Source organism: Protopterus annectens, chromosome 5.part1, assembly GCF_019279795.1.
Source record: "Protopterus annectens isolate FY-2018-M chromosome 5.part1, PAN1.0, whole genome shotgun sequence".
NCBI lineage: Eukaryota > Metazoa > Chordata > Ceratodontiformes > Protopteridae > Protopterus > Protopterus annectens.
The window spans coordinates 365844122-365871955 of NC_056736.1; the positions used below are offsets into that span (position 1 = coordinate 365844122).

At 39.4% G+C, this 27834-nt stretch overlaps 1 protein-coding gene across 1 annotated transcript in view; it reads right to left on the reverse strand.

Moving 5' to 3' along the window:
* Positions 1-27834, reverse strand: part of LOC122803164 (protein sel-1 homolog 3-like) — a 920824-nt gene that overhangs the window by 53841 nt on the left and 839149 nt on the right. The window contains exon 21 of the mRNA XM_044072781.1: positions 4542-4669. Within this exon, the coding sequence (XP_043928716.1) occupies positions 4542-4669 (128 nt within the window). The remainder of the gene's footprint in view (positions 1-4541; positions 4670-27834) is intronic.

Consider the following 27834-nt stretch of genomic DNA (forward strand, 5'->3'; position numbering starts at 1 on the left):
CTACACTGCAGACATGTATACTTACATTGTTCTATCTGCTACACTGCAGACATGTATACTTACATTGTTCTATCTGCTACACTGCCGACATGTATACTTACACTGTTCTATCTGCTACACTGCAGACATGTATACTTACACTGTTCTATCTGCTACACTGCAGACATGTATACTTACATTGTTCTATCTGCTACACTGCAGACATGTATACTTACACTGTTCTATCTGCTACATTGCATACATGTATACTTACATTGTTCTATCTGCTACACTGCAGACATGTATACTTACACTGTTCTATCTGCTACACTGCAGACATGTATACTTACACTGTTCTATCTGCTACACTGCAGACATGTATACTTACATTGTTCTATCTGCTACACTGCAGACATGTATACTTACACTGTTCTATCTGCTACACTGCAGACATGTATACTTACATTGTTCTATCTGCTACACTGCAGACATGTATACTTACATTGTTCTATCTTCTACACTGCATACATGTATACTTACATTGTTCTATCTGCTACACTGCAGACATGTATACTTACATTGTTCTATCTTCTACACTGCATACATATATACTTACATTGTTCTATCTGCTACACTGCATACATGTATACTTACATTGTTCTATCTGCTACACTGCAAACATGTATACTTACATCGTTCTATCTGCTACACTGCAGACATGTATACTTACATTGTTCTATCTGCTACACTGCAGACATGCATACTTACATTGTTCTATCTGCTACACTCGTGTTCAACTACAGCTACTTCCTTGGTTTGGGTGTTTGTTCATGGCAAAGTGTTTAATCAACAGTGAGGAGCACAGTGCACAAATATATAACTTCTTTCTGCTAGTTTTTCTTTCAGTCCTTCTTATATCCTACATTTATTTATCTTATCTCTGCAGTGCAGATTCTATTTTAATATTGTTGTCACGTTGAAAAGATGTACTATTTTTAACCTTAAATATGCCAGTAAAGCAGTTACTAATGGATCAAAGTAATCAAATTCTGTTTCAGTCATGAACAGAAAACATACCTGAAGCACAGGCCATAAGGCATTCAAAGAGAATAACACTGGCTAGTTACTTTCACATAATTTATATACTGGTATTCATTATTTAAAGTGACCTTTTTACGTGAAAAACATAGTTATTAAATACATTATATAGGCATAAATGACATTCTAATTTATACATCCATTTAATCTGAGTTTTACATTCCAACAGTTGTGTTCACAATCACTGTATGCAGTTACAAAACTCCATTTTGCCCATTGTTTCATGCACGGTCCTGTCATTAGTGTGATTCATAAATGCAAACAGTAATAATGACATGCCACTGCTATCTGTGTAAGATGATCGCAAATGGTGTAACCACGTATGGAGTGGTTCACATTGAGAGCTGTTGCCAATAGTTTTGGTTGCACAGAAGAGACACAACATCTCGACATGTTAGATATTGTTGAAGAAAGCGGCATGATGCCATCCCCTACAGTATAGATGCAAATATACAGGACTGTAGTTGGATAAATTATATAATTTTGGGGGGCAGCTAAGCATTCATGTCTGGATTACAAACTTCCCAACAGTCCATGCCATTCAGAACACAGCAACGCCATATAGCAATATGCTTTAATTATTATGAACCCAGATATGATTCTACATTAGTTGTCCATTGATAGATATTCTGAGGTCTTATTCACCCCACACCCTCTGCCTCCCACCAGACTCACAGACTTAAGAAATCATGCTCCCAACTAAATTTGATACACAATCCACAGGTACTGTTACAGCAGATTAAATATTGTTTTATTTGGTGAATATGTTCCACAGGTTGAGCAGAAGTGATTCACTGACATCTCTGGCTCATTGCTCATACCTATGGAGCATAGCTACTTTGAATATAATAAGGACATCTGGATCCAATCTTACATTGCAAAATTCATAATGCCAATATATTGTGGGCTGCTGGAGTGTGGATGGAGCTGTGTGTTTGCCTGGATGGTATTCTGGCTGTGGTGAGCAGTATGTAGGGTCAGCTTGTTTTTAAAATATTCACAGTGTTTACATTTCTTTAAAGCTAATTTTTATTGCTCATTCATGTTATACTGAGCAATGCACTAGGTTTCATTATGTTTAGAGCTTTGTGTTTACAGTTAGGTGTATCTGGTATGCCCTTCCAAAATTGCATTTTCTAAATGTGGAGTGGGGCTCATATGCCACAGATCAATACTTTGTGAATGACAGGTAAATGCACCTTCCCTTATTTCTGCATTTTCTCCACTCCTAGACTGCTCCAGGTACACACTGGTTGAACAATACTTACCCACTATTGCATGGTGTTAGTGCTCTAGTATGTATTTTCTAGTGGAAAATTGCCCTACGTGATTAAGCATGATGATTTGAATACCATTTTAAATGTACACGGTTGTGCAGTAACCATTACCATTCTAACAACACACTAATAATAAAATTAACATGTCTATGCTCCAGGAATAGAAAAAACATACAAACAGACAAAAACATCTAATAGAAGACTTACACTGAAGTCTTTGTTTGTATGTGTGTGTGTGTGTGTGTGTGTGTGTGTGTGTGTGTGTGTGTGTGTGTGTCTGTTAATAAGGTTGAATGATAAGGTATGTATGAGTTGGGGGAGCAGAAGGACTAATCTAAGTTAGAAGACACAGAGCACTAAAAATATGTATAGCTAGGAGATGTGAACAAATGAACACTAAAATAATACATACATTTACTGCACCCCCCCTCCTCACTCTGTTAAAGGTTTCACATCCAATAAATTATTTAGTCAGTGTGATATTAAGGTAAAAAATTTACAGATTATCTTTAGTTCATATTTACTGTAGTTATGATACACATATTTCCCTTCCACTTCCAGCTTGTAAAAACATATCAAAACTATTTTCTCAGTAAAATGGTTTACCCAAAAAAAAAAAAAACAGACAAATTAAATCCTTTTTAATGTTTTTTTTCTATGTTGTTGAATAGTTTCCATCAGTTTTCTTATTTTTCATTCTAGTGTATGTTAATGTGTGGTCATGTAGCAAGTCCCCAGTGATCACTCAGACTTTTCTAACATACAGTAATTTTGCTGTGAGGACCAAAAGTACCAAGCAATTTAGAACAAGTCAGCATGTGCTATATGTCAGAGATGTATCATTAGCTTTTATACCTAAGTAGCTATACAGCATTGCATATGGGAAAGCCCAGCATTTTAGCTAGTTTAGGATTAGAAGGGATTCCTTGCAGAGGACTTGTGCGAACACACCAAGGTACTCAGAACTCCACATCTCTATATATATTAATTTTGAGATGATACAAAGATGATACAACAGTGAGGAAAATGTGAATGTCCATATTCCCACTGTTCTAAGGTCTTGTACTGATATATTGGTGTACCCATAAGTCAACCAAAATACGTTGATACAACTGCAGTTGACCAATAGGTTAACCAATGTAAATTAGTGAATTTATTAATCTATAGAATAATCATTATAACAAAAATATAAGCGTACATAATAAAATTTATTATGTGAAATGGGTTCTGGTTAACAATAATCTTTTTCATCCCCTAGTAAAGACACTGGTCCCACAACACTGTACTGAACTAATATTACCAGTTCACCAAATGGTTGTCTATGAAACTGCAATGTTTTGTATTAGCTAAAGAAAGAAAATAGCTGTCCTGGGAAATATTTACTAACTATAGTGACAGAAAACAATATAACTCGATTTCCTACAACTGTTATACAATCTTTTTTTAACCTTTTTTGGTCAAGTACCCCTGCTGACCATCTTGCTCAGCCCTCCCCCCACCGGCCACACAATGAGCCCATTTGCTTCCGATGGTGAGACTTAATGGCCAAATCATTCTTTGGGACAATGACCAGGTGGAGCAAGAGTTGTCATCCACACAGAAGGGACAGGATTTCTGTTTCAAGCCCACTTCCATGTGCCAAGACATCTAAGGGGTTAGAAGGGCAATGGATTGATGAGATGTGAGGTCAGACATCCTTTGCAGACTGCACCTCTTAAGTGAACCACAGTTTTCACCAGGGATTTGACCACAGCGAATGTGCCCAGATGCATGTTCCTCAATGTTGCCCCCAGGACAGGTATACAGACAAAGCCTTATCATGGCTGTCCTTTCCCATGCCAGCTCTATCAGGGGCCTGGGAGGTAATCAAACTCAGGTCACTTAGGTTGTATTTAGAGCTTTACCTATCTATGCCAACATGGCTGGCACATTAAAAAGTATTAGTGGAATAATATAAAAAAAGTGAACATTTTCTACTTGTGAATTTAAGTTGTGATCAAAAGCTCTTTTAATTCCTTTTGCATATCACCCATACTGTTGCTAATTTCACTCAAATTAAGTTTTTGGGGTAGTACTATACCTCCGCCACATCGAAGAACTCTGAACGTGGTGCATAACAGTTGTAAGAAAGCACTGATTTTCTTTCTTAGTCAATAATAATTTGCTCTTTTGTCCTGAAACCCTCACCTTCTGTACAGTTCCATGAGGATAGTGTAATTGTTTCTTCTTGCATCAGACTCAAGTCCAAGTTCATTAAGAGTAGACAATGGGAGTGAGACACCCTCCTGCACCAGAAATCCCAAGCTGTAATACCCCTAAGTAAAGAGAAAGTAAAAATAATTGATTAACAGTTCATTTTTGATTTACATTTTCTCATTTTTAAAGCCTCTGTTATACAGGTTCAATAGCTTAAAAAGACTTAGCCAAATGTAGTCTACACTGGAAACATTATGTTTCAATTAATAGCTATAGTATCTGAAAAATGTACATGTGAGCTGCTGGTAAACGACAGATTCCCCTGTTTACTGCCAGGCTGACGTGCAACATGATTTGCAATACAGAAGCATAAATAGTATGTCAAACATCATATCAGGAAAAAACTGCAAGGATACACCACGAGAATGATTACATAAAATCTTCTTTTTATTCCAATAAAAGTATTCCAATAAAAAGTATGTCAAACATGTAAGGGGTCAGCTCAAGTACCTAATTATCTGTATTGCAGATTAGATGGGTAAGATCCACATACCTAAGGGTTAGAAAGGACTCCTTCTAGAAGACTTGTGTAAACAGAGGTGATCTTGTACTTCTGGGCATTCTTGAGATGGTCTCTACTATGTCTATCTCTGTCACATCTTTTTCAGCACAGAAACAGTGCAAATGAAATCAATAACATTTAGCACATTTCCTCATTCAGTCTAAGTTGTTTTGAGTTGCCTTAGTTTATAATGCATTACACTTCGCTTCTAAGATATACAGCTATATGAGCTGATGTCATTTCATTCATCAAAACGCACACAGGTAATATTATGTTTTTATTTGCCAAGTATAAGTGGAATACTTTTTTTTTTTTTACAGATAGCAACAACTAACACAAGCAATAAAGTTTAGAAATGTTAAGAATGTGAAACTAAAAAAAGTTTAATAACAATAAATAAATACAAAAATTAATACTTTTTATAAGCAGCTTTCAGGGTTTAACTTGTGTAAGTTTTAAGACAGCTTACTTAAACAATGTCTATTACAGGTTCATAGGTTATTACTAGGCTAATGACTCCAGGGCGTTTTTAAGCCTAGCCCTGCTTCCCAAGGTGAGAATCAAGCTCTATAATTTATGTTTGTACTGTAAACAGCTTAACTATGATGTCAACCCCATATATAACTAATTCTCTTATGGTACATTAGAACAGAATGTATTACCATATCAAAATATATTTTTTAATTGTGTTATGCTCCTGGTAATATTAGGAAGTTAAAATAAAGCTAGACTAACAAGAAGATTTATAACATGAATTCATATCACTATTTTATTGCCAAATAAGGCACATCCTCTTCTTTACAGGCATTCCATGTACCACAACTAAATCACAGCTTTATATTCCTTCCCTCCATATTTAGCTGTAATATAAACTATAGTGTGGATGCTAGGAATGGTTAATGTTGCCACCTTGTTAATGAGATGACAGGACAGCTACCTACATACTGGGCTAGAAACTCACTGAACAATAACTCCTATAGTCTAAACACGACTGAACATAGACTAAGACAGTATGATGAACTTGCAAGTATTCAAGAAATGACTGATACCCTATGTAGTGTCTTGCTCTAACTATAAATTGTTTTTAAATTTGGGTTAAGTGTAATCAGTCAGTTACTTGAGGAGGATGAAGTGGCAGAGAGGTTGATAACACTCCACTCAAGTGACAGAGAGCTTGTCTGTATACAGAAGGTTTCAAGAATAGACTTCCTAATTTAGTGACCCCTATTCTTGCTGCAACATCAAACAGAAAGGCATTTCTACCCATTCTTGTCAGTGGCTATAGTTTCTGAGTATTCCCAAGTGAGTCATCTTTCAGGCATGTCCTTGTGTAAGTGCACTTCGCAAAGCCTTTCTAATCTTTCTCTACCATCTAGCATCCCCCCTTCAGTATGACTTTACCATGGCTTTTTTCAGACTTTCTGATAACATCAGAAGTCCATCATACTTACAGTGTGTAGCAATGTCTTTTAGGCTTCCAATGCCAAATCTTTCTGTAAATTCATCAATCAAAATGTAGTCTTCATGAACCATGCAGGATTGCTGTTAGGTACTGACAATTAAAAACATCCAGATGTTATATAATGTTTATGGTGTTTTTGCTCAGGTCCCAGAGACGTAGAGTATGACCATCAGAAAATATAATTCACCTTTGTGCTTATCACATAAAGAGAACATAGTGGGTAAAGATCCTGAAAAAACAGAGGCCATTTAGCTGATTATATCACATCTACTTCTATATCATCAAAACAGGTCAGTGGATTTTCCATCTAGTGCACCGGGAGGTAGCCTGGTCTGTTTAGGTTGGGGAAACACTTGAGATTTCTGAATGTAGCTTTATTTGCTGGAAAGCTTATTAATCAGCTTATCTTGTTTTTTAGTGTCTTTACAAATTCTGTACAATTGAGTGGCATTTGGCTCATTTATTGAAAGTAAAGCACTTTTATTGAATAATCACATTTTATAAGCTGTTTAAGGTACACTGCTGTATCCATATCTTTACATTTGTTTATGGTAGCATTTCGTACCTTTTAAGTTTGTTTGTGGTAGCATTTCACTCCAGACACTCCTTTACTGTGCTTTTACATTAGGAGGACTGGGATTATTCATCTAATGGCAGTAGGTGTTTACCTGATCTATCTGAGCTGGGAAGCACACAAAAGGGGTCTAAGTATTTTATTTGCACTTCTCTGCACTTGATTTGGACTGTTTTGATGTCTAGATAGCATGGATTAGATTCAGACCTGCTGAATGTAGCCTGTTATTGATACACTTGAGCACTAAATCAGACATCTTACATTAAGAATGGCTCCCCTACACCCTTGTGGCAGAAGAGTGTGCGTCCAGCCTTGTTTCAGCTGGGGCTTTCTAGATGAAGGTTCATTGTGTGCTTTCCTATTGGTATATTACTTTAAAAGTGTTTAATTTTGCCTGTATTTAAGCCTCATGTTTATGCAGGTTTGCGCTCAATTAACCAGAGCTGCTCTACATTTGGAGTACTTTGCCAGAGGTCTAGAGTGTTTCTGCTTTAATCCAAGGCATCCAAAGTAAAAAGAAAACAAGAAAATAAGTATATTCTGTGATTCTTCTGTACTTTTGGAACTGTATTTTATCGAACTGCTGCATTATTTCATTTTTTTACTGTTCTACTGTTTCTGACTGATTCATTCTCTGCACTTGATTTGCATTGTTCTGATACCTCGATACCATAGACTAGATTCAGACCTGCTGAATGTAGCCTGTTAATGATACACTTGTGCAGTGAACTAGCCATCTTACGTTAAGAAGGGCTTCCCTACACCCCTATGGCAGAAGAGTGTGGATCCAGCCTTGTCTGAGCTAGGGATCACTGGAAGAAGGTTCATTGTGTGCTTTCCTATTGGCAGATTAGTTTTAAAGTGTTTTAATTTCCCCTGTATTTAAGCTTCTTTTTTGTGCTGCAGTGCACCATGCAGCTGGGGTTAGCAGTGTCCTGTATAGATGCAAATGCCTTCAAAATCAAATTTTCCCTAGACATCTGTTAGTGGAACCCACCCAAGCTTCTCTTCTTACATGGTTTAATTGGCTAGGCTTAAATGGCCCACAAAGGCAGTTGGCCTAGTACTAATCTATGAATTTATGAACCAATAACAGCCACTTACTCCTAAAACAAACAAATACCCTATGTGAGAGATGTAATTACACTATTAAATTGGAATTAGTTCTCTCATGTAACAACAAACCAGACATCAAACAGGTTGTCAGCACGTACATTTTACATCTCATGCAAAATAGGTCATGACACATAAACCTACATACGTGGAGGTACTCACTAGAAGCCTATCAAAAGATCAGAGACCGCCCAAACATATAACACTTGCACACACTGGTATGCAATTAGAAACCAGTATACATAATAACACATACACCAGTGTCACAGCAAATAAGCCCCTAAGGCAAAACACCTCAAAACCTAATGTCTTGGTCATAGCGGACTACATAGTGAGACACATAGATGTCCCCCTCATGAGGCTGGACCAGGTGAAAGTCATGGTTGGATGCTTGTCAGGTGCCAGGATCCATCAAATCACACATGCACTCAAATCACTCAACAAGTACCATTATGACTCTGCCATAGTCCATGTTGGGGTGACTGACTTGAGATGTACCTCTCCGGAGTATATGAAGAAAAACATGACTGAACTCTCAGACTGTGTGTCACAGACAGATATGACCCTCTCCCTTAGCAGCATTCTACCTTCATTCAGGATAATGCCATAATATAAACAAAAACATGATCAACTTCCACAATTGGCTTAGCTTGTGGTGTCAGTCCAGAGGGATTCCCTATCTGTCAGCCTGGGAAGACATGGTCCACAGGCCACTCTGCTTTTCCAAAAATGGTCTGCACCTGTCTCCTCTTGGCTTTTGGATACTGGCAAAGGTGTTTTCCTCCCCCATAGGGCTTTTTTTAGGCAATATCAAAACAACAAAATTCCTGGCATAACAAAATCCACTCAAGACACACTCAAGTTTCTGATGCATAATGTTAGGACTCTAAACATGAAACTGCACTGTAAGTACTCCTCACCTTGGAAGATGTGCAGTCAATCTGACATGTTTCAAGGTCGTGGAGAGCACCACAGCCATGCAAGGCTACAATGCCTTCCACACATTCAGACCTCAAAATGACCATGAAAGAACCAAAGGTGGAGGTGTATCCATCTTCCTTAAAGCCAAGGACACCTCAAGACTGGGCAAACCGTATGACTCTCAAGATGTAGAATAAAACAGCTTTCTCGGAATTAATCATACCTCTCGCACACAAAAACTATAAACAGAATTAACAAAAGCAGCAGTACAGAAACATGGCGAAACAATATAACAAGACAGCAAAACTCAGCATAAAAAGTAAAATCTTTTCAAACTACTCCATGTCCAATTAACTATAGGCAAAATACCCTACCACATCACTGCTAGCTATAGGTCCCCCACCATAAACCAAGAAAAGCACACCGTCTACCTGGACTTATTGGAGTCACTTGCCACAAAGCCCAACACCTTAGTCATGGGAGATTTCAACTATCCTTCCATTGACTGGATGACATACATGAACACAAACATGATTGCCCAGATATTCCTGGAATTTGTCAATACAAATACTTTGGAACAGATAGTCTACACCCCCACAAGGGGCTCAAATGTCCTAAACATAGTTGGTACTCACCAACATGGGGGGGTCACTGCACCCCCCCCCCCTGGTGTGACACCCTCCCTGGTAAGGTCAGACCATAAATCAGTCTTGTTCAAAGTAACTATTGAACCTGTCACCACCACAGGAGCAAAAAAAACTAAAAAACTTTTCCAAAGTAAACTACAGGATGCTAAGCGATGGTATAAAAAGTTTTATAGGTTCATAGGTTCATAGGTTCATACTAGGCTATCTGCCCAAGGGCATTTATAAGCCTAGCCCATAGTTATTTGGCTTTCGCCACCCCTTTAGTTTGAATAAAACTATGCCTATTATTTTGCTGTGCCTCTGTCAAGCAGTGACACTGAAGTAATCCCTGGGGTATATCTGTGATCCCCCATCCATTGGTCAAGATTCCTCTTGAACAAGGCCAGCGAGGTGCTCTGCCTCACATGTACCGGGATTTTGTTCCACAGCATAGGGAGTCTCTGGGTGATGAATCTGTCCCTCCAGCACGTTCTATTAATAACCGTGTCAAGGTTTAAGTCTCCCGCCCTTGTGGTTCTGAGGGATCTAGATTTTTTGAGGTGAAGCATATTCATCAAATCAGGGTTTGACATGGCCTTATATGTCAGGCACAGGTCACCTCTGAGCAAGCGGTATGAGACTGAATAGAGCTGGAGTTCTTTCAGTCGGGCAGCATAAGACATATTTTGAGACCCTTCATCCTTTTGGTGAGGAACTTTTGGGGCCTTTCCAGCTGCTGCAGGTGTCGGGTCAGATACATTCGAATGGGGCACTGTACTCAATCATAGGTCTAATGAGTGATGAGTACAGGGGGACGATGACCTCCCTTGATCTAGATGTGAATCCCTTCATGATCAGGTGGGCAATGTAGAAGGTTTTCCTAACTACTTTAGCAACATGAGTGTCAAGCGAAGGCTACTGTCAACCTGGGTCACCAGATCCCTGATGACTTCTTCTGTGCTCAGTGGATTGCCACCTATATGGTAGCTAGGGGTAACCTTGTTTTTCCCGAAGGGTATGACTATGCATTTCTTGGCATTTAACTTTAGGCCATGGCTCTGGCACCAGTTATCCATTTCTGTGAGGCCCTTCTGAAGGATATCTGTGTCAGATGTGTTTTCGACTATGGCCCAGTTTGCAGTCATCTGCAAACTTTGTCAGCCATAACCCTCCTGTGTTTGCTTGTACTTCAGAAAAGTAGATGCCGAACAAGAGTGGACCCAGGACTGAGCCCTGTGGGACACCACTTGTGACAGGCTTTGAGTCTGACATGGCTCCAGCAACTCTGACCCTGTGGGTTCTGTCACTTAGCCAGTTTGCAACCCATCTTGTGATGTATGGGTTTACATTCAAGCTGATGAGTTTTTCGATGATACCTGAGTGGGGTATTGTGTCGAAGGCCTTTGCCAGGTCAAGGTAGGCTGTATGGACTGCCTTTCCCTCATCAATGGCCTTGGTGACTGTCTCGAAAAAGTCAACCAAGTTTAAAAGGCATGATCTGCCTTTGACAAAGCCAAACTGGGTTGGATCCAAAGTCTGCAAGTTCCCTATGTCTTTATTTATGAGTTCCATTATGATCCTCTCCATGGCTTTGCAGATAAGGCTTGTCAAGCTAATGGGACGGTAATTTCCAGGGTCGGTGGAGGCACCGCCCTTGTGAAGTGGGACCACAGTCGCCGTGCGCCACTCGTTGGGTACGTATCCTGAGGTGAGGCTAAGATTAAACAGCTGTCCTAACTGCTGGTTTAATTCCTCATTGAGTTCATGGAGCACACAGCCGGGGACATCATCCGGTCCCATGGATGCTGTGTTTTTTGCTTTGGAGAGAGCAGTTCTCACCTGGGCGTTGGAGATGTTTGGGGGGCTACAATCCTCTGGTATAGATATCTCTCCTTTTGGGGGGAGAAGTTTGCACTGAACCTGTCAGCCAGTATGTTGGCAATGTGTGTAGGTTCAGTAATCTTCACATCATTTTGAACTAATTCTGAGCATATCTGGGAGTTTACTCCTAGGTTTCTAACATAGCTAAAGAAGGCCTTATGATTGTCTTTTGAGTCCTTGGCGATTTTTCTCTCAAAATTTGCCTTGGATGATTTTATGAGAGCTCTTAGTTTTTACTTATAATGATCAAAGGTGTCTTACCTTTCAAGGATTTTGCTCTATCTTGTAGTAGCTTCCTCCTTTTGTTGTAGAGCTTGTTTATGGCTGGGGTCCACCAGACTGGACGCTTGCCTTTGGTACAAAGAGTCTTAGTTTTGTTTGGGATTGCCTGATCCATGCAGTCCTGTAGGTGCTGGTAGAAGGCATTTGTAAGTGATTCAGCAGTTTGAGTAATGTTTACCACTGGCTCAGGGGCCTTAAAGGAGACCACACTAATTTTTAGAAGTGTGAAGTCGGCTTTTGAGAAGTTTTTCACTGTGGTCTTTTTATTTCAGGTGGGGCGGGATGAGGACCTCCAGCGAGATTAGTTTATGATCTGATCTCACCAGTGAGGGTATACTTCGGTGTTGAACATTGCGATCCCATGTTCGTGATGATGAGATCAAGTATGTTTTCTCCTCTTGTGGGGATGGTGACTAGTTGTTCCATGGCATTTGAGTTTATGAACTCCAGGAACCTTTGGGCTAGAGTGTTTGGGCTTGAGTAGTGTTCCCAGTCTATATTAGGGTAGTTGAAGTCACCTAGTATGATGGTGTTTGGAGATACATTTATCCCTCCATTGTTTTCAAGAAGGCCATGTGAGGTTCCTGAGTTTGAGAGGGTGGCCTGTAACATGCTACAAATTGCAGAGCAGTCTTGCCTATGGTTAATTGCACCTGGATGGTCTCCGATGCATCGTGCGTTGCCACCAACCTTGAGGTGTGGGTGTCCTTTATGAATATGGACACCCCCCCTCCTTTCTTGGTGTTGTCCGGATTTTGGGGCAGGAACGCATGATATGAGGTGAAACCTGCTAGTGCTGGGGTGCTCTCAGGAGCCTTGAACCAGGTTTCTGTCACAGCACAGACATCAATGTTTTCCATACTGAGAAGGGCCTCGAATGCGTGCATCTTGAGATTGAGACTTCTGGCATTGAGCAGCATTACCCTTAGTTTTTTTACTTTTTTGTGTTCTAGGTTGGTAGGTTTAGAATTTGAGCCTTGCCTAAAAAAGGCACTATGGGGGTGGCAAGAGCCTTTGCCAATATCCGGAAGCCTAGGGGTGACAGGTGCAAGCCGTCCCTTGCGAAGCAGCGTGGCTTGTCCAGCATGTCATCCCAGGCAGACAGACATTGGATCCCCTTTGAATGACACCAGAATTTAAGCCAATTATTAAAGCTGATCATCTTATCACTGTATTGTGGCATCATTCTAGGTGAAGGTAGGATACTGCTCAAGGTCATTCCCTCTGCAATCACAGATAGCTATGTCTCCTATGCAGAGGTATACACAAATACCCCATCTAAACACTTAAATAAACTGTATAGACTCAGCCATACCTGACTGGATTAAAACCAGGTCCTTCCAAAAAAATAAGCCACCCTGGTGGACCTCAAGTACAAACAGGTTATATAACAAGAAACTTATGCCTAAGATCTAGAGGGAACTGATTCAGCACAGGAAGAATTCCATCCAGAGCTTGAACAACAAATCAGAAATCTTGTAAAGTCCTCTAAAGCCAATTATGAAGTTAAAACAAAATCCCTAGCTAAGGATAATCATAAAACATTCTTTAACTATGTCAGAAATCTAAAAGTAGTACAATGCTACCTTCTGCATGTGCCTCACCAGACACCTGCAGCCACCGGAAAGACCACAGATGTTTCTCACCAAGAAAATACTGGGCCTCAAAACCATTACTTACGTAGACAGACTGAAAGCCCTGTCACTGTACTCTGTATAGTATAGGCTGCTGAGAGGTGACTTGTGCCTGCCCTACAGAGCAGTCTCTGACCCTGCCCTGATGGAAATGCTGCACATCCACAAGTCAAATGGCACAAAAGTCACTCACTATAAAGATCATAACTTAGCCTATGACATTAACAGAACATGTTGGAGAGACAGATATATTTCCCAGAGATTGCTGCTACTCTGGAATAAACTTCTAATTCACATGAAACAGAGCTCCTCACTGACCTTATTCAAGTGTAATCTGGTCAAATGGAAGGAAGACAACAAATTCACCCTGGGGGTGGCACCCATGTCCCTCATGGACAGGAGCAGTCGGTGTTTCCCATAGACTCGCTCTGTGAATTACGTCCATGTAACAAAGGACAATTGTGACAACTCAGGATTAACATGGACACTAGGCTGCTAGCCTAGTAACCTCCTATGAACCTCTTGATATGTGACAGTTATCTACAACTTTCAGTAGTTTTAGTTATAATGATGGTGATGCTGTTAAATACTGACTAATGTTGTTTTGATTTTCACATTTCTCACAGTTAGCTGCACTATGGACCTGGAAAAGTTTGTATTTAACTGATAACTGAAATGACATCAGTATTAAATATGCTGAACAATAATTCTAGCAGTTAATAGTTCCTAATACAGAACACACTTTATGAAATACGGGGAGATCAGACTTTCCACTTTCTATTTTTTTTTTTCATTTTTGCAATTAACACTCTGAGACAGAGATCTTTAGCCTATATTTCAGCTATTCCCTTTACTCATAGTGCAATATCATAGATAAAGACAAGATCAGCTGGTCTTCACCTGGCAACAGTTGATGGAGAAGGTGATCAAGGTCTGTTTTAAAAGTAGATAAAGTGTCACAGGTCCTGAAAATATATTTTCATGTGTCCTGGTTAGCTTTACCATGCATAAATTGGTTTATATTTTAGTTAAGTAAGGTGTACAAGACAGTAGTGTGACCAGTACTACTGTATGGTACAGAAACATGGGCAGTAAAGGCAAAGCAGCTGAAGAAGCTTGAGGTGATGGAGATGAACTGCCTGAGAAGGGTGTTAGGATGCACACTGTGGGACAGATGAAGAAATTAGGACATAAGAGCAGAAGCCAAAGTAGCTCCAATTGCAGAAAAGATCAAAGAAAACAAATTACGGTGGTTCGGACACGTGCAGAAAAGCAGAAGACAATCTGGTGAAGAAGATTTGGGACAGACAGGAAGAAGGGAAGAAGAAAGAACGATGACCAGCAAAGAGGCAGATGGATTGTGTGAAAGAAGATCTGTGACAATTAGGCATGATATTTAGTCTGGGTAGTGTAATGTATTTTTTCTGGAAAATCAGTGAGGGTTGTAGTCACTAAATAATAACGTGTTTTGAGTTTCAAACCTAATAGCCTTAAGAAAAAGCATGCAGATGCAAAGACAGTTATTCTAGTAAATGTCTTCTTAAATAAGGGCAACAGTTGTAACTAAGTTTTCCCCTTCCCCCCATTATTTCCTGAGCTAAGACATTGAGAGCTATGTTTTGGGGGTGGTTGCAAATGTGTTCTGACAATAGTGAGACATGTGGCAGTTAACTTATGTATTTTTTCATTAATTTAATCAGAAACTGTTGAGTTGTCCATTCACAGTCATACAAGTGTATGTAATTAATGGTCACATTGTGCGTGTGTGTGTGTGTGTGTGTGTGTGTGTGTGTGTGTGTGTGTGTGTGTGTGTGTGTGAAGTATAGATGCTGTTAAGTGTTTATCATTTCACAGAATGTCTTTCATGTTTTGGTCTGTCCCCAACAACATTTGTGTTATCTTCTGAAAATCAGTGAGGACTGTAGTCACTACACGATGACACACATTTGAGTTTCAGACTTAACAGTTTTCAAAAAAATTTTTCTAGCAACTTTCTACGTATAGAATGGTAATGTCTGCCCCGGGTTTTGGTTGCTTGTTCCTTCATTATTTTTTTAGCTTTCGGTTTGATTCATCAGCTAAAAAGCTAAGAGGAATTTGAGGGTGAGGAACTGGAATATGCTGCACCTTGCATTCTGACAGCAGTGAGCTGAGAAGATTCATTCCTCTGTGACAGTTATTTATTTATTTTATTCATTTAATCACAATCAATTTTCTGAGGTGTATAATCACAGTCAAACCATTGGCTGTAACAGGTGGTCACATCTGTGTGTGTGTGTGTGTGTGTGTGTGTGTGTGTGTGTGTGTGTGTGTGTGTGTGTGTGTGTGTGTGTGTGCGTTAAAATAAATTATTGTGTCTGTTACTATATTTTCTTACAATCTCACATCTGAGGTGTATAGAGTCAATAAATATGACTTTAATTACTGGGTACTGTTGGTAAATACAAGTGAATGACCTGTTCATATCTGATCAAGTGTGTATTTATGTGAAGTTTTCCAGAATAATTTACTGCAGCTATGTTTTTTCACACAGTCAGACATCTGAGGTGTGCACAGTCAATAAATTCCCTGTAGTTGATACATTTGGGGTTGTCTCTTTTGAAACTGTCTGTGTGGGGGTTACAGTGCATTTAAAAGTAGTAAGTTAGCCATATTTTTAAACTTTCCATCACAAATATCTGCACCACACACAATAAGTAGCTGTGTGTGATGGTTTGGGTAGGATGTACATGATAGCAATGGATCACTGGCACAGTAGTGCAGTGAGTGACATTGCCATCTCCCAGGGATTAGTTTGCTTGTTGAGTTTTTGGCTGTGATTCTGTTGGCATGGAATCTGCATGCACTCCCTTACTCTGTGTTGTTTTATCCTGGTGCTGTTTTCCTGCCCATACCCTCAGCTGTATAATGTATGCCTGTGGTCATTTCTGCTTTTATATTCATCCCAGTCTAACATCAGAGGGGTACTCAGAATGTAATTTTCTTTATTGGAGGTGGCAGATACATTTCCCATATAGCCAATTGTCATCTCAGTTTACTGGCATCTATTATTTTGTTGGCTTTGAATATTATGCTTTATATGCAATGTACTTTAATTTGAATTATAAAGAATTAGTCTGAATTTTTCCTAACTTATGTACTTTTATTCAGTCCATCATTGAACCAAAATTAGTTAAAATTACCTCCTCAAAAAATGTAGAACCACTGACTTCTAGGAATGAAGCAGTCACCAGGTCCTTAGCTTAATTCAGTTACTTCCTCCACACTTATTGCAGTGGAGTCTTGGCCAGTTATGATATGTTAAAAGGATGGAGAAGAACGCTAAAATGTAAGGCAGAGTGTGACAAAAACAAGAAAGAAATAATGTTTCTGGATGGGTTGAGACCCAAATAGAAGAAAAACAAGGAAAGGATACTGAGGTACAGCAGGGACTAGGGTGCAACTGCGGGATAGAATCCATTGTCTAGCGCTCCATCTCACCTAAGGCTGCTGTTGCTGATTGCTGTCAGACATTTGAGGTGTATATAGTTCACAGAATTACTATAATGAGTAGGCATTGAGGCAGTCTGTGGATGAAAGCAACTGACACCATGTATTATTTGAGCACAGGTTATTCCCATTGAACTGTCATAACAGAGCTGCACATCATTCCAGTTATCCCCACCAATTCAAATGCTTCCTTGCTTTGAAGCCACCACTGATGTTACTAGTATTGCTACAATTGGAAAATATAAGCTTATTTTTAATTCCTATCCATTTGAGAACTACATTTTTTGTCATTGTTCCAAGACGGCATTAATTTCAGCCAGTAACTTGAAATGGGTTAAACAGGGTTAGAGTTCAGTATCAGTTGCAAGCAAAAATATAATGTCTGTCTTCTGTTTTGTGAGAACAAATGCCAGGACAGAAGCTGAAGAAAACCAGAATAAATGCAAAGTCAGCTGTCTTAGGAAAGTATTACATTAACTACCCTGAACATACAAAATGTCAACAGTTCTGAATTTAAAATGTACACTTAAGTATAGCATGTAAAAACGTAGCAGGAAAAATGTAAGCAGAACTTCTGTTTTGTAATACACGAGAAAATAAATGCCGGTGAGTATTATTCATTCTAAGATAAAATAACTACATGTTTTATGAAAGCACTGAAGACAGATTTCTGTCAGCAGCTAAATGCTAAAACAACATGATTTTATTGTTGAAATGCTGTTAAAAAAGGCTGAATTCCTCTTTTATTGAAGCCAATTCTAACATAAGAAGGCTAAGCATCTGTAAACAAGTATGGGAACAGTAGCCAAGATACTCAGCTCGTCACACTTTAGTCTGTCTTACAACTTTTAAATACTTTAAAAATTTCCTCTTATGTGTGCTACAGAAAGAGAAAACAGTACAGCATGTTTGATTTAAACTAAAGCAAAGTCCAGTTCTAGCTATCTTTTAAACTTTTGTCCCTGACAAACTCTCCTGTTTAACATGCAGGTGCTTTTTCCAACAGTCTACAGTCAGTGTAACACTATTAGAGTTAATCTTACAGAAAATGCATTGCATGGCTTGTATATTGTAACACTCTGTACTTCCAGATAATTAGAAAGTAGTTCCTTCTGACTGAATTTAGTCATCCTTTGTAAACGTATTGTAATGCATTGGTGCGCTCTGCTATCCTCGCAATGAGCTTACAGTTACATAAGACAAAACTAATATCAAGGTGGCCTCAGTACCTTCTGCTACAACCCCAAGGTCCAAAAGAAAAAAGTTCAGGAATGCGTTTAGTCTGCTCTGCTGCTTTATGTGTGGTGACCTGTGTGCAGCTACATTTTATAGGTCTGCTGTTTACACTTAAGAATACATATTTGGAAAAATGACAAAGAAAGCAAAAGAACAGGTTCCAAAGCCACGGAAGAAGTTAATGTCACCAGGTACCATACAGAACAGAGACGTTTTTGTCACAAAGTTAAATTTTAAGGACTCCACTTCACACTATGGCACTACTGCATGTTTAGGAATGGTCATACCAAAACACACCATTGACCTCTATATGGATAACGTGCAAAATTTCTGTTCTGTCTTGGAGGGTAACATACTATTACGACATATTCCACTTCTGACTATACATTTACCTCTTGCAAAAAATTATATCATCAGGATTACATTGGGTAATATCTTAACACAAAATAGTGTGAATGCACATCTATGAAGGTGACTGCATCTCCCTCCAGATGCATTTTAACTACATATCCTTCTTGTAGACTCCAAAGTCCTATCTCTTAAGGCCATTCTAAGCATCTTATGGAGTGCTGAAGGGTCAATTAAAAAAAACATCAGGAGCCAACAATGTCACTGTATCATCTCAATGTATGGCATACCTTAGTTACACAATGGGCACGCTTTCCTCTTCTTGCAAAGAAAATAAAATCTTTGGCTGTCACTCAATTATTTCATATGAAACTTTCTAGATTTCTATTTAGGTATTACCTGCAATAATAATCAAATGTGTCAGCAGAGACCCAAATAATACCATTCTACTCATTGCTGCAACCTTACTAGCAAAGGTAGACTTCAATAAATCTAGTAATTGACATAGAATAAAAGCTTTTATTCTATCTTCTCACTAGAACTTCAAAATTGGTAGTGGCATCAGAGAATCATTTCAATTTTGCTTCTAAGTATTTAATATTTGGTGTTAGAGCAGCTAAGGTGACTTCCTGATATGTGTAGTCATGTACTTTATACCTCCAAAAATCAGATTATTTTGTTTCTGTATCCTATATTTGTGGAATGAAGGCATCTTTTCATCTAGAGTTGGTTCCGAAACTTCTGCAGCTATCCATAGTGTAGTGAGTTGATAATATTTGCTTATATTTAGTATTTTCAAGGCTGTATAAAATTTAGTTTTAGAAAAGCTATGCTTAGTAACCATAGCCGAAACAATCACTCACAATTCAACAGAAATGGGAATGTATCCATAAAGATTCTAAACTCTGCATGTGTTAAATCTTCACTGCTCATCTTTGGTGATACAGGATAATCCTTTTGATTTTTCTGTGGTACTATAGTAGAGTCAGCAACTCTGGATTTTGTTGGTTTCCCAAGAAACCTGGATTTGTAGTAACACCATAATATTTAAAATGGTTTAAATATGTGATCAATATCCTGGTGCGGTATTGGAATGCACTCATGTTTGCAATACATACAACTACAGAAACTAAGTGTTAAATCATTCATCATCATATAATCTAAAATAATTTCACTGACAGCATATGGATGCACATCAAAGAAAGCCATAGCCTTTTTGACACATGATGAATATATAGTCACTATATTTGCAAAATGTTGAAATACTATTCACTTAGTCCAGCCATAGGAAGAAAAAGTTTTCCTTAGTTTTGCACATGTTCATAGGTTCATAGGTAGGTACTAGGCTATTGGCCTGAGGACCTATATAATCCTAGCCAAAAAGGTACCCTGGCTTTCGCCACCCAAGAAAATTATTTTCCTGTACCCCTGGATGTTTTTTGATATGTCACCTACAACTGTTCCATGTGAACAAGTCATATATTTGCTTATAACATCTGTAAATTCCCAAGTAATTAGTCATGTCACTGGACTCTCTTCTGTTTCTGTGTAATACATCAAATCAATGGAAACATATCAAATTTGCAAAGTCCATATGCTGATAGGTGTCATCAAAAACAGCAAAAGTGACATCATCATTGTTAGTTTAAGGCCAGAATACCAGTGTATCACCCTCCATACATGTGCTCAGCAAAGGTGATCTCTATACTAACTGCTTATTGGCTGATTTTAAGTCCCTCCTCTAGAAGATCAGAAATATTTGAGTTGTGAATTCAGCAGTGGAGTGCAGGCCAAAGGAAGAAGATGAACATCATTCTCTCCTCCAGTCCTTGGGGAAGAAGGTAAAATGGCTTAATCTGAGAACAGTGCTTTAGTTGACTCCCAGCTTCACATGCTATGCAAACACACATCCTTCAATTTACAGGACAATATACAGACTAATTTGCTTAGGCTGTAATCCTGGGCAAGATGGTAGGTCTCTTACCATAGCCTAATGTCATTTTGGGATAAGGACGCAACCAAATCTCGAGACTTTTGCTCCTGATCATGCAATTGCTGTTGGTTCCTAATTTGCTGCCTCATATTTCTGTGTTGCATACACATATAGGAAATGAACTACCTATGTCAGTCTCAACAAGCTTCAGTATCTCCCACTTCTCTAATTATTCCTACAGACATTTTCACAGCTCTTCCTACCATTAACTCATACATATGTTAGCACTTGGTGTAACCCTAATTTTCAACAGGATAAAAATACAAGGTGTGACACCTTCCATTTCTGGTACACACTAACACCTTTGTAATTCCCTGCTTAATTATTTTGTTTATATAGTCCACAAATCCTGAACTGTGAGGGTACTATATTGTATTTAAATTATGTTTCAAGACTAGGAACTTGTGCATGGTTTTCAACATTTTTTTGTAAATTTTGCACCATTATTTCAGTCTGTTACAAAACCCCTTACCTGTATGTAGGTTTTTTTCCCCAAGGATTCATAGCATACTAGTACCTGAACTATCTCAGGTAGGCTGGTGTGTGAAGACTGGTAGAGAAGGGTGAAGGCTGCCAGCCTAGCCAGATAGAATTTTATACATAATTCTATCATTTATAAATATGAATGTAAACTACAGGCTTTTGTCTTAAATGTAAAGAAATGCTGTTACAAAAATGTGGGAACAGTGCTCTCTACTGACCCAGTAAAAGAATGTGGTGACCCTTTTAAGTGAACAGTGGTGCCGAAAAGTCTAGCTGAAGAAATTCTTTCTATTGTTTTAACCAAGAGTTAAACTGCTAGATTTAAACATGCAAATGTATTTTTATTGCTAAGTTCCTGACCAGCTGCAAGATAACAAAAGGAAGATGTTAAGAATGTAAATGTAGTTAATCTGTCAGCCTGGGAACACCAGAAAAGTGTAAAAGATGATGTAATGTTTTAGCAGAACTGCAATTTCAATTTAAACAGTGAAAACCAGAGATTATTAAGAATTTTTGTCTTGATATCCAACTCAGCACTGCCTTATGTTCTCTTAAGTAAGTTATCTTAGAAGTGTGTTTTCTTGTAGAAATAGCTAGGACTATAAAGATTAGACTAAGTGTTTTTCTGTGATGTCAAAACTGTACTACTGATTTATTTTAAGTATTTCTGTGTGATCTCTGAACTCTCTTGACTAGCACTGACTGTGTAGTAGAAAGTATTGTCTTGTGGTTTTAATTATTTATTGTTAAATATTTTAAAACCTTTTAACTGTGGCTGGTTTGTGTAGAGATAAGTCAAGCTTTAGAGTGCATTGCATATTTATAGAGTTTATTGTACAAAGCCACTCTAATAAGCCTTGACTGATTAGTCACACTTACCAATTGGATAATAATATTGCGCAGTAATAATTGGACACCCTTTTAAGGGCCTTTGGGTAGCTGATAAATATTAGCTGGGCGGTGACAAGTGGTACTACTGTACAGTCTGGGTAAAAGGGGCACAGCTGGAGAATCTGTGCAGCCTTCCCCAGAAGTGTCTGTGTGGTTGTGTAAACTCTTATCTCAAAGTGTGTGTGTGTGTGTCAGCTACTTGGGCAGGGACACGAAGCACTGGTTGGACAGAGAGGATGCTGGAGATTTTAGCTTGCCCAGTTAGGCTGAGATATGGACCCTATAGCTGTGCCAGTGGAGAGTCTTATTGGGGTCCTGGGGAGCAAGGGAGCAACTAGCCCCTGACTAACTGTGACCTCTGTGTGCTCTTAAGGGAAATTGCACTTTACTGTGTATATTTGTTATCCTTTCCTCATATATGAGACGCCCTCTCTGGTGTTAGTGGTGAGGATTGAGGCTCCTTGATTGCTGGGCTAGGGCATGGGCGTCACATGGTATATGATACCTAAACAATAAATCTTTCCATTATACTTTGGGTGAGGTCCAGTGATAGCTGGACAAGTAACAGTTTGGATGAGGTCCAATGATAGCTGGACAAGTAACAGTTTTCTTGAACTACACTGAGAAAAGACATGTTGCACACACTACTGACACACTACTTACATCACTCAGCAACATCTTTGCTACTTTCCTCCTGTTTCCAGTAACACCACATTCTTCTGATTTGTGAACTTTTCCAGCTGTTTCCCCAATTAGGGTTACACATATCAGTGAACAGCTATGTCAGACAAACTATGGAAGTCTGCCATCTACAACACTTTCCCTTCTCTTCTCCCCATTATGCAAATTGCTAGCAGGACTCTGTAATTCTGTCCACCTCAAATGTACACCCTGCTTCAAAGGATATGACCTCTCAACACCCCTTCCTTCAGCTGTGCATTGGCCTCATGTAGTGGTATGCACACCCTGAAAATCCATTCCTCACATCATGAATTACCATGTCTATTAATATGTGCAGGTTTCTTCATCCCCTTTGTGTTCTGTTCTCCTATGTACTCAGTGGTCAATGTCTGCATCAGCACCACAGCCGGACTTGCCATTATGCTCTGTTTCCCCATCACACATTGCACAGGCACTCAGTACACTGCTTAGGTACATTCCCAGACAAGGTTTCTGCCTTCAGTACTTGCATATCCACTTCCACAATATCCCTGTATAGTTCTGTATTCCACTTATTTTCAAGTGGAATACAAAATGATGACCAGCTACGTATCATGCTTATAAGGGCATCACAGTGCAGCAGTTATGCTAATAAGTCTCTTAAGAGTCATTGTCTCTAAATCGCATCTGGAGCCCAATGAGCGGATCTGTTCATACATCAACAGCCATTTTCAGTCCGGCTCTACAAAAGCATGTGGACAGTGTGTTTATATACACACCTTATGTAAACCTGGACCAGTACCACCACAGCTTTCTGCTGTGAAGATTTGATAGCACAGCACTGCTGTGATATGATATAAGTCACATAATGTCTGAATGTGTGTCTGTGTGCTCCCTGATAACATTTTGTTCCTTCAGTGTAGCTATCATGGCTTCCCTAGTAATTGTAAACTACAAGGCTCCTTCTTGGTGTGAAAAGTAGAGTAAGATTTTTCTTACTCTGCCATCACAGCCATTTCCCTGAGTGCTTTATGGGAAATCATGATGGTCTCTTTACAAGGTGAATGCCTGGTATGACTTTGTCAGGATGGTAAGTGATGCCGCTGACATTACTCATTTTGGTGAGTAGTGTCAATATCATTACAGTAACCTGCACAGCGTCACCCAGACCTACTTCATCAGTGAGAAGCAAAGGTTAGGAAATGAGTGACAGACATGTATTGTAAGCAATTTTTGCATCTATTATTTTATTAACTGTTGTACCTTTGACTAAGGTATGCATCCATTATTTTACAGCACACTCATGGATCATGAATTGAACGTGACTGGATGTTGCAGTAGATGAAAGTAACTATCCTGGCAGCTCTGGGGATATGCCATGTGTGGCACTCAGTGTGAAACTGCTGCTGTATGTTTGCCGTATGTGTGCTGTACTAATGTGCTCACTTTTTATTATCCTTCTGTAGGTCCACTTGTGGTGCAGGTTGTTCAGTGGCAGCAGCTACTTTGTCATGAGTCAGCTGATGCCTCTGGCTCCGAGTTAATAGTGGTCACTGGGTTTGCAACTGAGTAGGGGAGTGTAGGTCATGCTGCATAAAGTGGCTTGAATCACTGGTGGCCTCTGCAGCTACTTCTCAGATAAAGAGGGCAGAGAGGCAAAGGGTTATCTTCTGAAAGTGTCCTGGAAGGGTCCCCCATCATTAGCTGATATAATTTGCAGAAGCTGGTCTCTTCCAAGGTACACCAATAACCGGATGCCCAGCTCAGCAGGTTAGAGTGCCTTCTGGTGCAAATGGTTGAGTCACGTGACCTGCAAGCCATGACCATTAGGCCACGAGAAGTACAGCCTGTCCATGGCATCCATCATGGAGTTGGTGTTGTCCTCTGGTCATGATCCATATTATATCTCCATTTAGGTGTTACTTTCCCTACTGTGTCCTTGTCCATGCATTGTTTGTTGTCCAACTCTCCCTTTCACCACTTGTCCTTGTCAGTCTATGTCCTTTCACTGCCATCTGCAATATTTGCTTGTATACCCTCCCTTCTTCCTCTGTCCCATCCTCAACTATTCCTCAACATGCAACGCAGGTAGACTTCTTCCTAATAAGAAAGGGCATTGGGGTAGACTCAGTGATTGCAAAGTCATCTCCAGTGAAACAGTCAGGCCACAACATAAACTACTGATGGCCACAATCAGCTACACGAATTGGTCAGAGAATACTCTGAGGTTAACAAAAACTTGGCTAAAGACCAGGAAATAGACTGGATTGAAAGCACAAAGGCTCAAGAAAATGCTCATGGCTCTGGAAGGCTGAGGAAGAGGAAATAAGTGGAGTTGAAGGAGAATGTCAGCATCTGAAAACAGCATGTGTAAAGGCTATAGAACACATATGAGGACACGCCAGGTATGTAGACAAGGTACAAAGGGAATGCTGGTGGTGAATACAAAAGTCCAGGAAGTTATTAAAAGTAAGGAGTGCAGGAAAAGGTGGGAGACAGGGAAAATAGACCAGCTTAAGAAGCAATACTGGTTGGCTAACAATAGTGTAAGAGAGCAGTTGCGATAGTAAAGAACAAGACATCAGAGACACTCTACCAACTTTAGGAAAGTGACTCAGAAGATATCACAAATAAACTTTGCCAGGTTGCAAGATAAATTCAAAAGAATTTATAAGGGATGCCAGCAACAACCTGCTCATCAACAACAGGACATCAAAAGCAGATGGGAGGAATACTTCCAACAACTTCTGAATGAAGAAAACTCCACAAAAGCTGTACTGCCCCAGACACAGTCTATGATGAAAGACGAAGAAGAGCCTACGCAAATGGAAGAAGAGCAACATTAACGAGAATAAAGTAAGTTAAAGCAGCAGGCACAGATGACACCACAGTAGATGTGATTAAGATGTTGGGTAAGTCAGGGGAGAAACGGCTCCAGAAGGTACTCATAGCAGTAGAGAAGGAAAGATGTATGCATCCCAGATGACTGGAGAATGAGCATTCTGGTGTCAGTGTACAAGAACAAAGGGGTCATTCACAACTGTGGGCAGTAAGGAAGTATTAAACTCCTGTCACACTGCATAAAAATACTGAAGTGGGGGACTGATATGTACACAGAGTAGTAAAATGTAGGATGGGAGATTCAGATCAGAATGCAGCACAAGTGAACAGATGTTTGCAGTTACAACAGACAGCTGAGAAGAGGCTAGAGATTAGGAAAGAATGTCCATCTGAGCATTCCTAGACTTGGAGAAAGTATATAACAAGGTCCCAAGAGGCTGGTTTGGGCAGCTCTGCAATAGTTCAAAGGCCTGGAAAACTGGTAGATTTAATACAAGCGATGTGCAAGGACCCAATGACACTAGTATGAAAAGTGTTCATGCAGAGAATTCCCAATGGGAATGTGTGTGCACATCAGGGTTCTGCTCTGAGCTTGCTGTTTTTTATATTTGTGATGGACTACATTAGCAAAGAGCTTGTAGAGGACAGATCAACAAAGCTGCTGTATGCAGATGATGTGACATTACAAGCAGACTATGAACAATAACTTCAGCAAATGACAGGTGCATGGAATGCAAACCTGAAGGCACAAGAGATAAAACTAAGTACAGTTAAGACTGTTGTCATGGCAGCAAACGAGGGAGTCAGAAGAAGCTGAAAATCAAAACGGAAAGCAAAATAGTGGAACAGATTAAACATCAAGTATCTGTGAGTGGTGGTTGGGGAAAGGGAAGTCTGAATGAGGAAGTGTAAGCTAGAATCAGAGGGTCTACAGCTAATTCGCACAGATTGTCCAGAGGACAGACGAATGACAAAGAACCTGAAAAGTAAGACAAAAAAACAGTTGTAAGACTAAGTACTACAGTAATGTACAGAAACCTGGGCAGTAAAAGCAGAGTAGTTGGGGAAGCTAGAGATTTTGGAGATGAAGTGTCCAAGATGGGTGTTAGGATGCACACTGTTGGACAGATGAAGAAATGAAGACATCAGAGCAGAGGTCCAAGTAGCTCCATCTGCACAAAATGTCAAAGAGAACTGATTACAGTAATTTTGGCATAAATGTAGGAAAGCAGAGGATAATATACTGAATGAGATTTGGGAGAGACAGGAAAAAGGCAAGAGGAAATTAAGGAATTTAACAAAGAAATGGATGGACTGTATGACCGAAGATCTGTGACTGACTGACTGTCAAAGAAGGTACAAGGGTTGTACTGAATCTAGGGAGATGGTGACAACTGGTGCAACACCCCAACTCCATGTAGAAAGTGGGGAAAAGTGGGTTGATAGTGATGATGATGACAATGAACTATTCCTGTCTACTGCTCCACCATCTATTCTTCCTCATACACTGAAAATTAGACCCTCTACCTCAGAAAAAACCTGCCTTTCTTTACTGACACTTGTCACACATTATGATTACCCAAGTGTTTTTCTCTGCTTGCAATATTCTCATTTCCTGCTTTGCCTTCTCCCCTTTCCTCCATATTTCAGTGATAAACTGGGTTGGTACTTTGTTGTGCTGACCATTACTAGGATATCTGTACTATCATCTATATGGCATTTCACTGGGTACGTGGATGTGCATGAATTGGGCCTTGCTATTCTGCCTTAATGCTGACAGCAACCACATCAGTCGTGTGACCACCTGCCACACTACTCCTCCATTGTGACACCTTAGTGCCACTCGTCTTCATAATGTGGCCATTCTAATTTACAATATACTCACTTACTTGCTATCTCAGTGCTTTGTTGTTCTTAATAAATATCTGATTTACTTTCAGCTGTGTCACATTGCTAGCTACATAACATTTTGTCTATGAATCTGTAAACCAGCTTTAGCTAGAGTAAAAAGCAGTCACAAAAGATGCAAAACCTAATAATTATAAAGAGGTTCTTTACATGCAGCATATTAAAGAAATCTAGGTATAGCACATTAACAGGTAGGTTTTCAACAGAAGTAGTATTAATGTTTTCAAGGTTTACATTTTAATATATACTTCTAAGTTATGAACCCATAATGTTAAAAGCTTGAAGCACACAGTGGTTTAAATGTAAGTTCTCTGTATCAGTGTTTTAGGGTCTGGTTTCAGTTTTCTCTTTTGGTCACTATCTTTGTGGAAATTTGCATG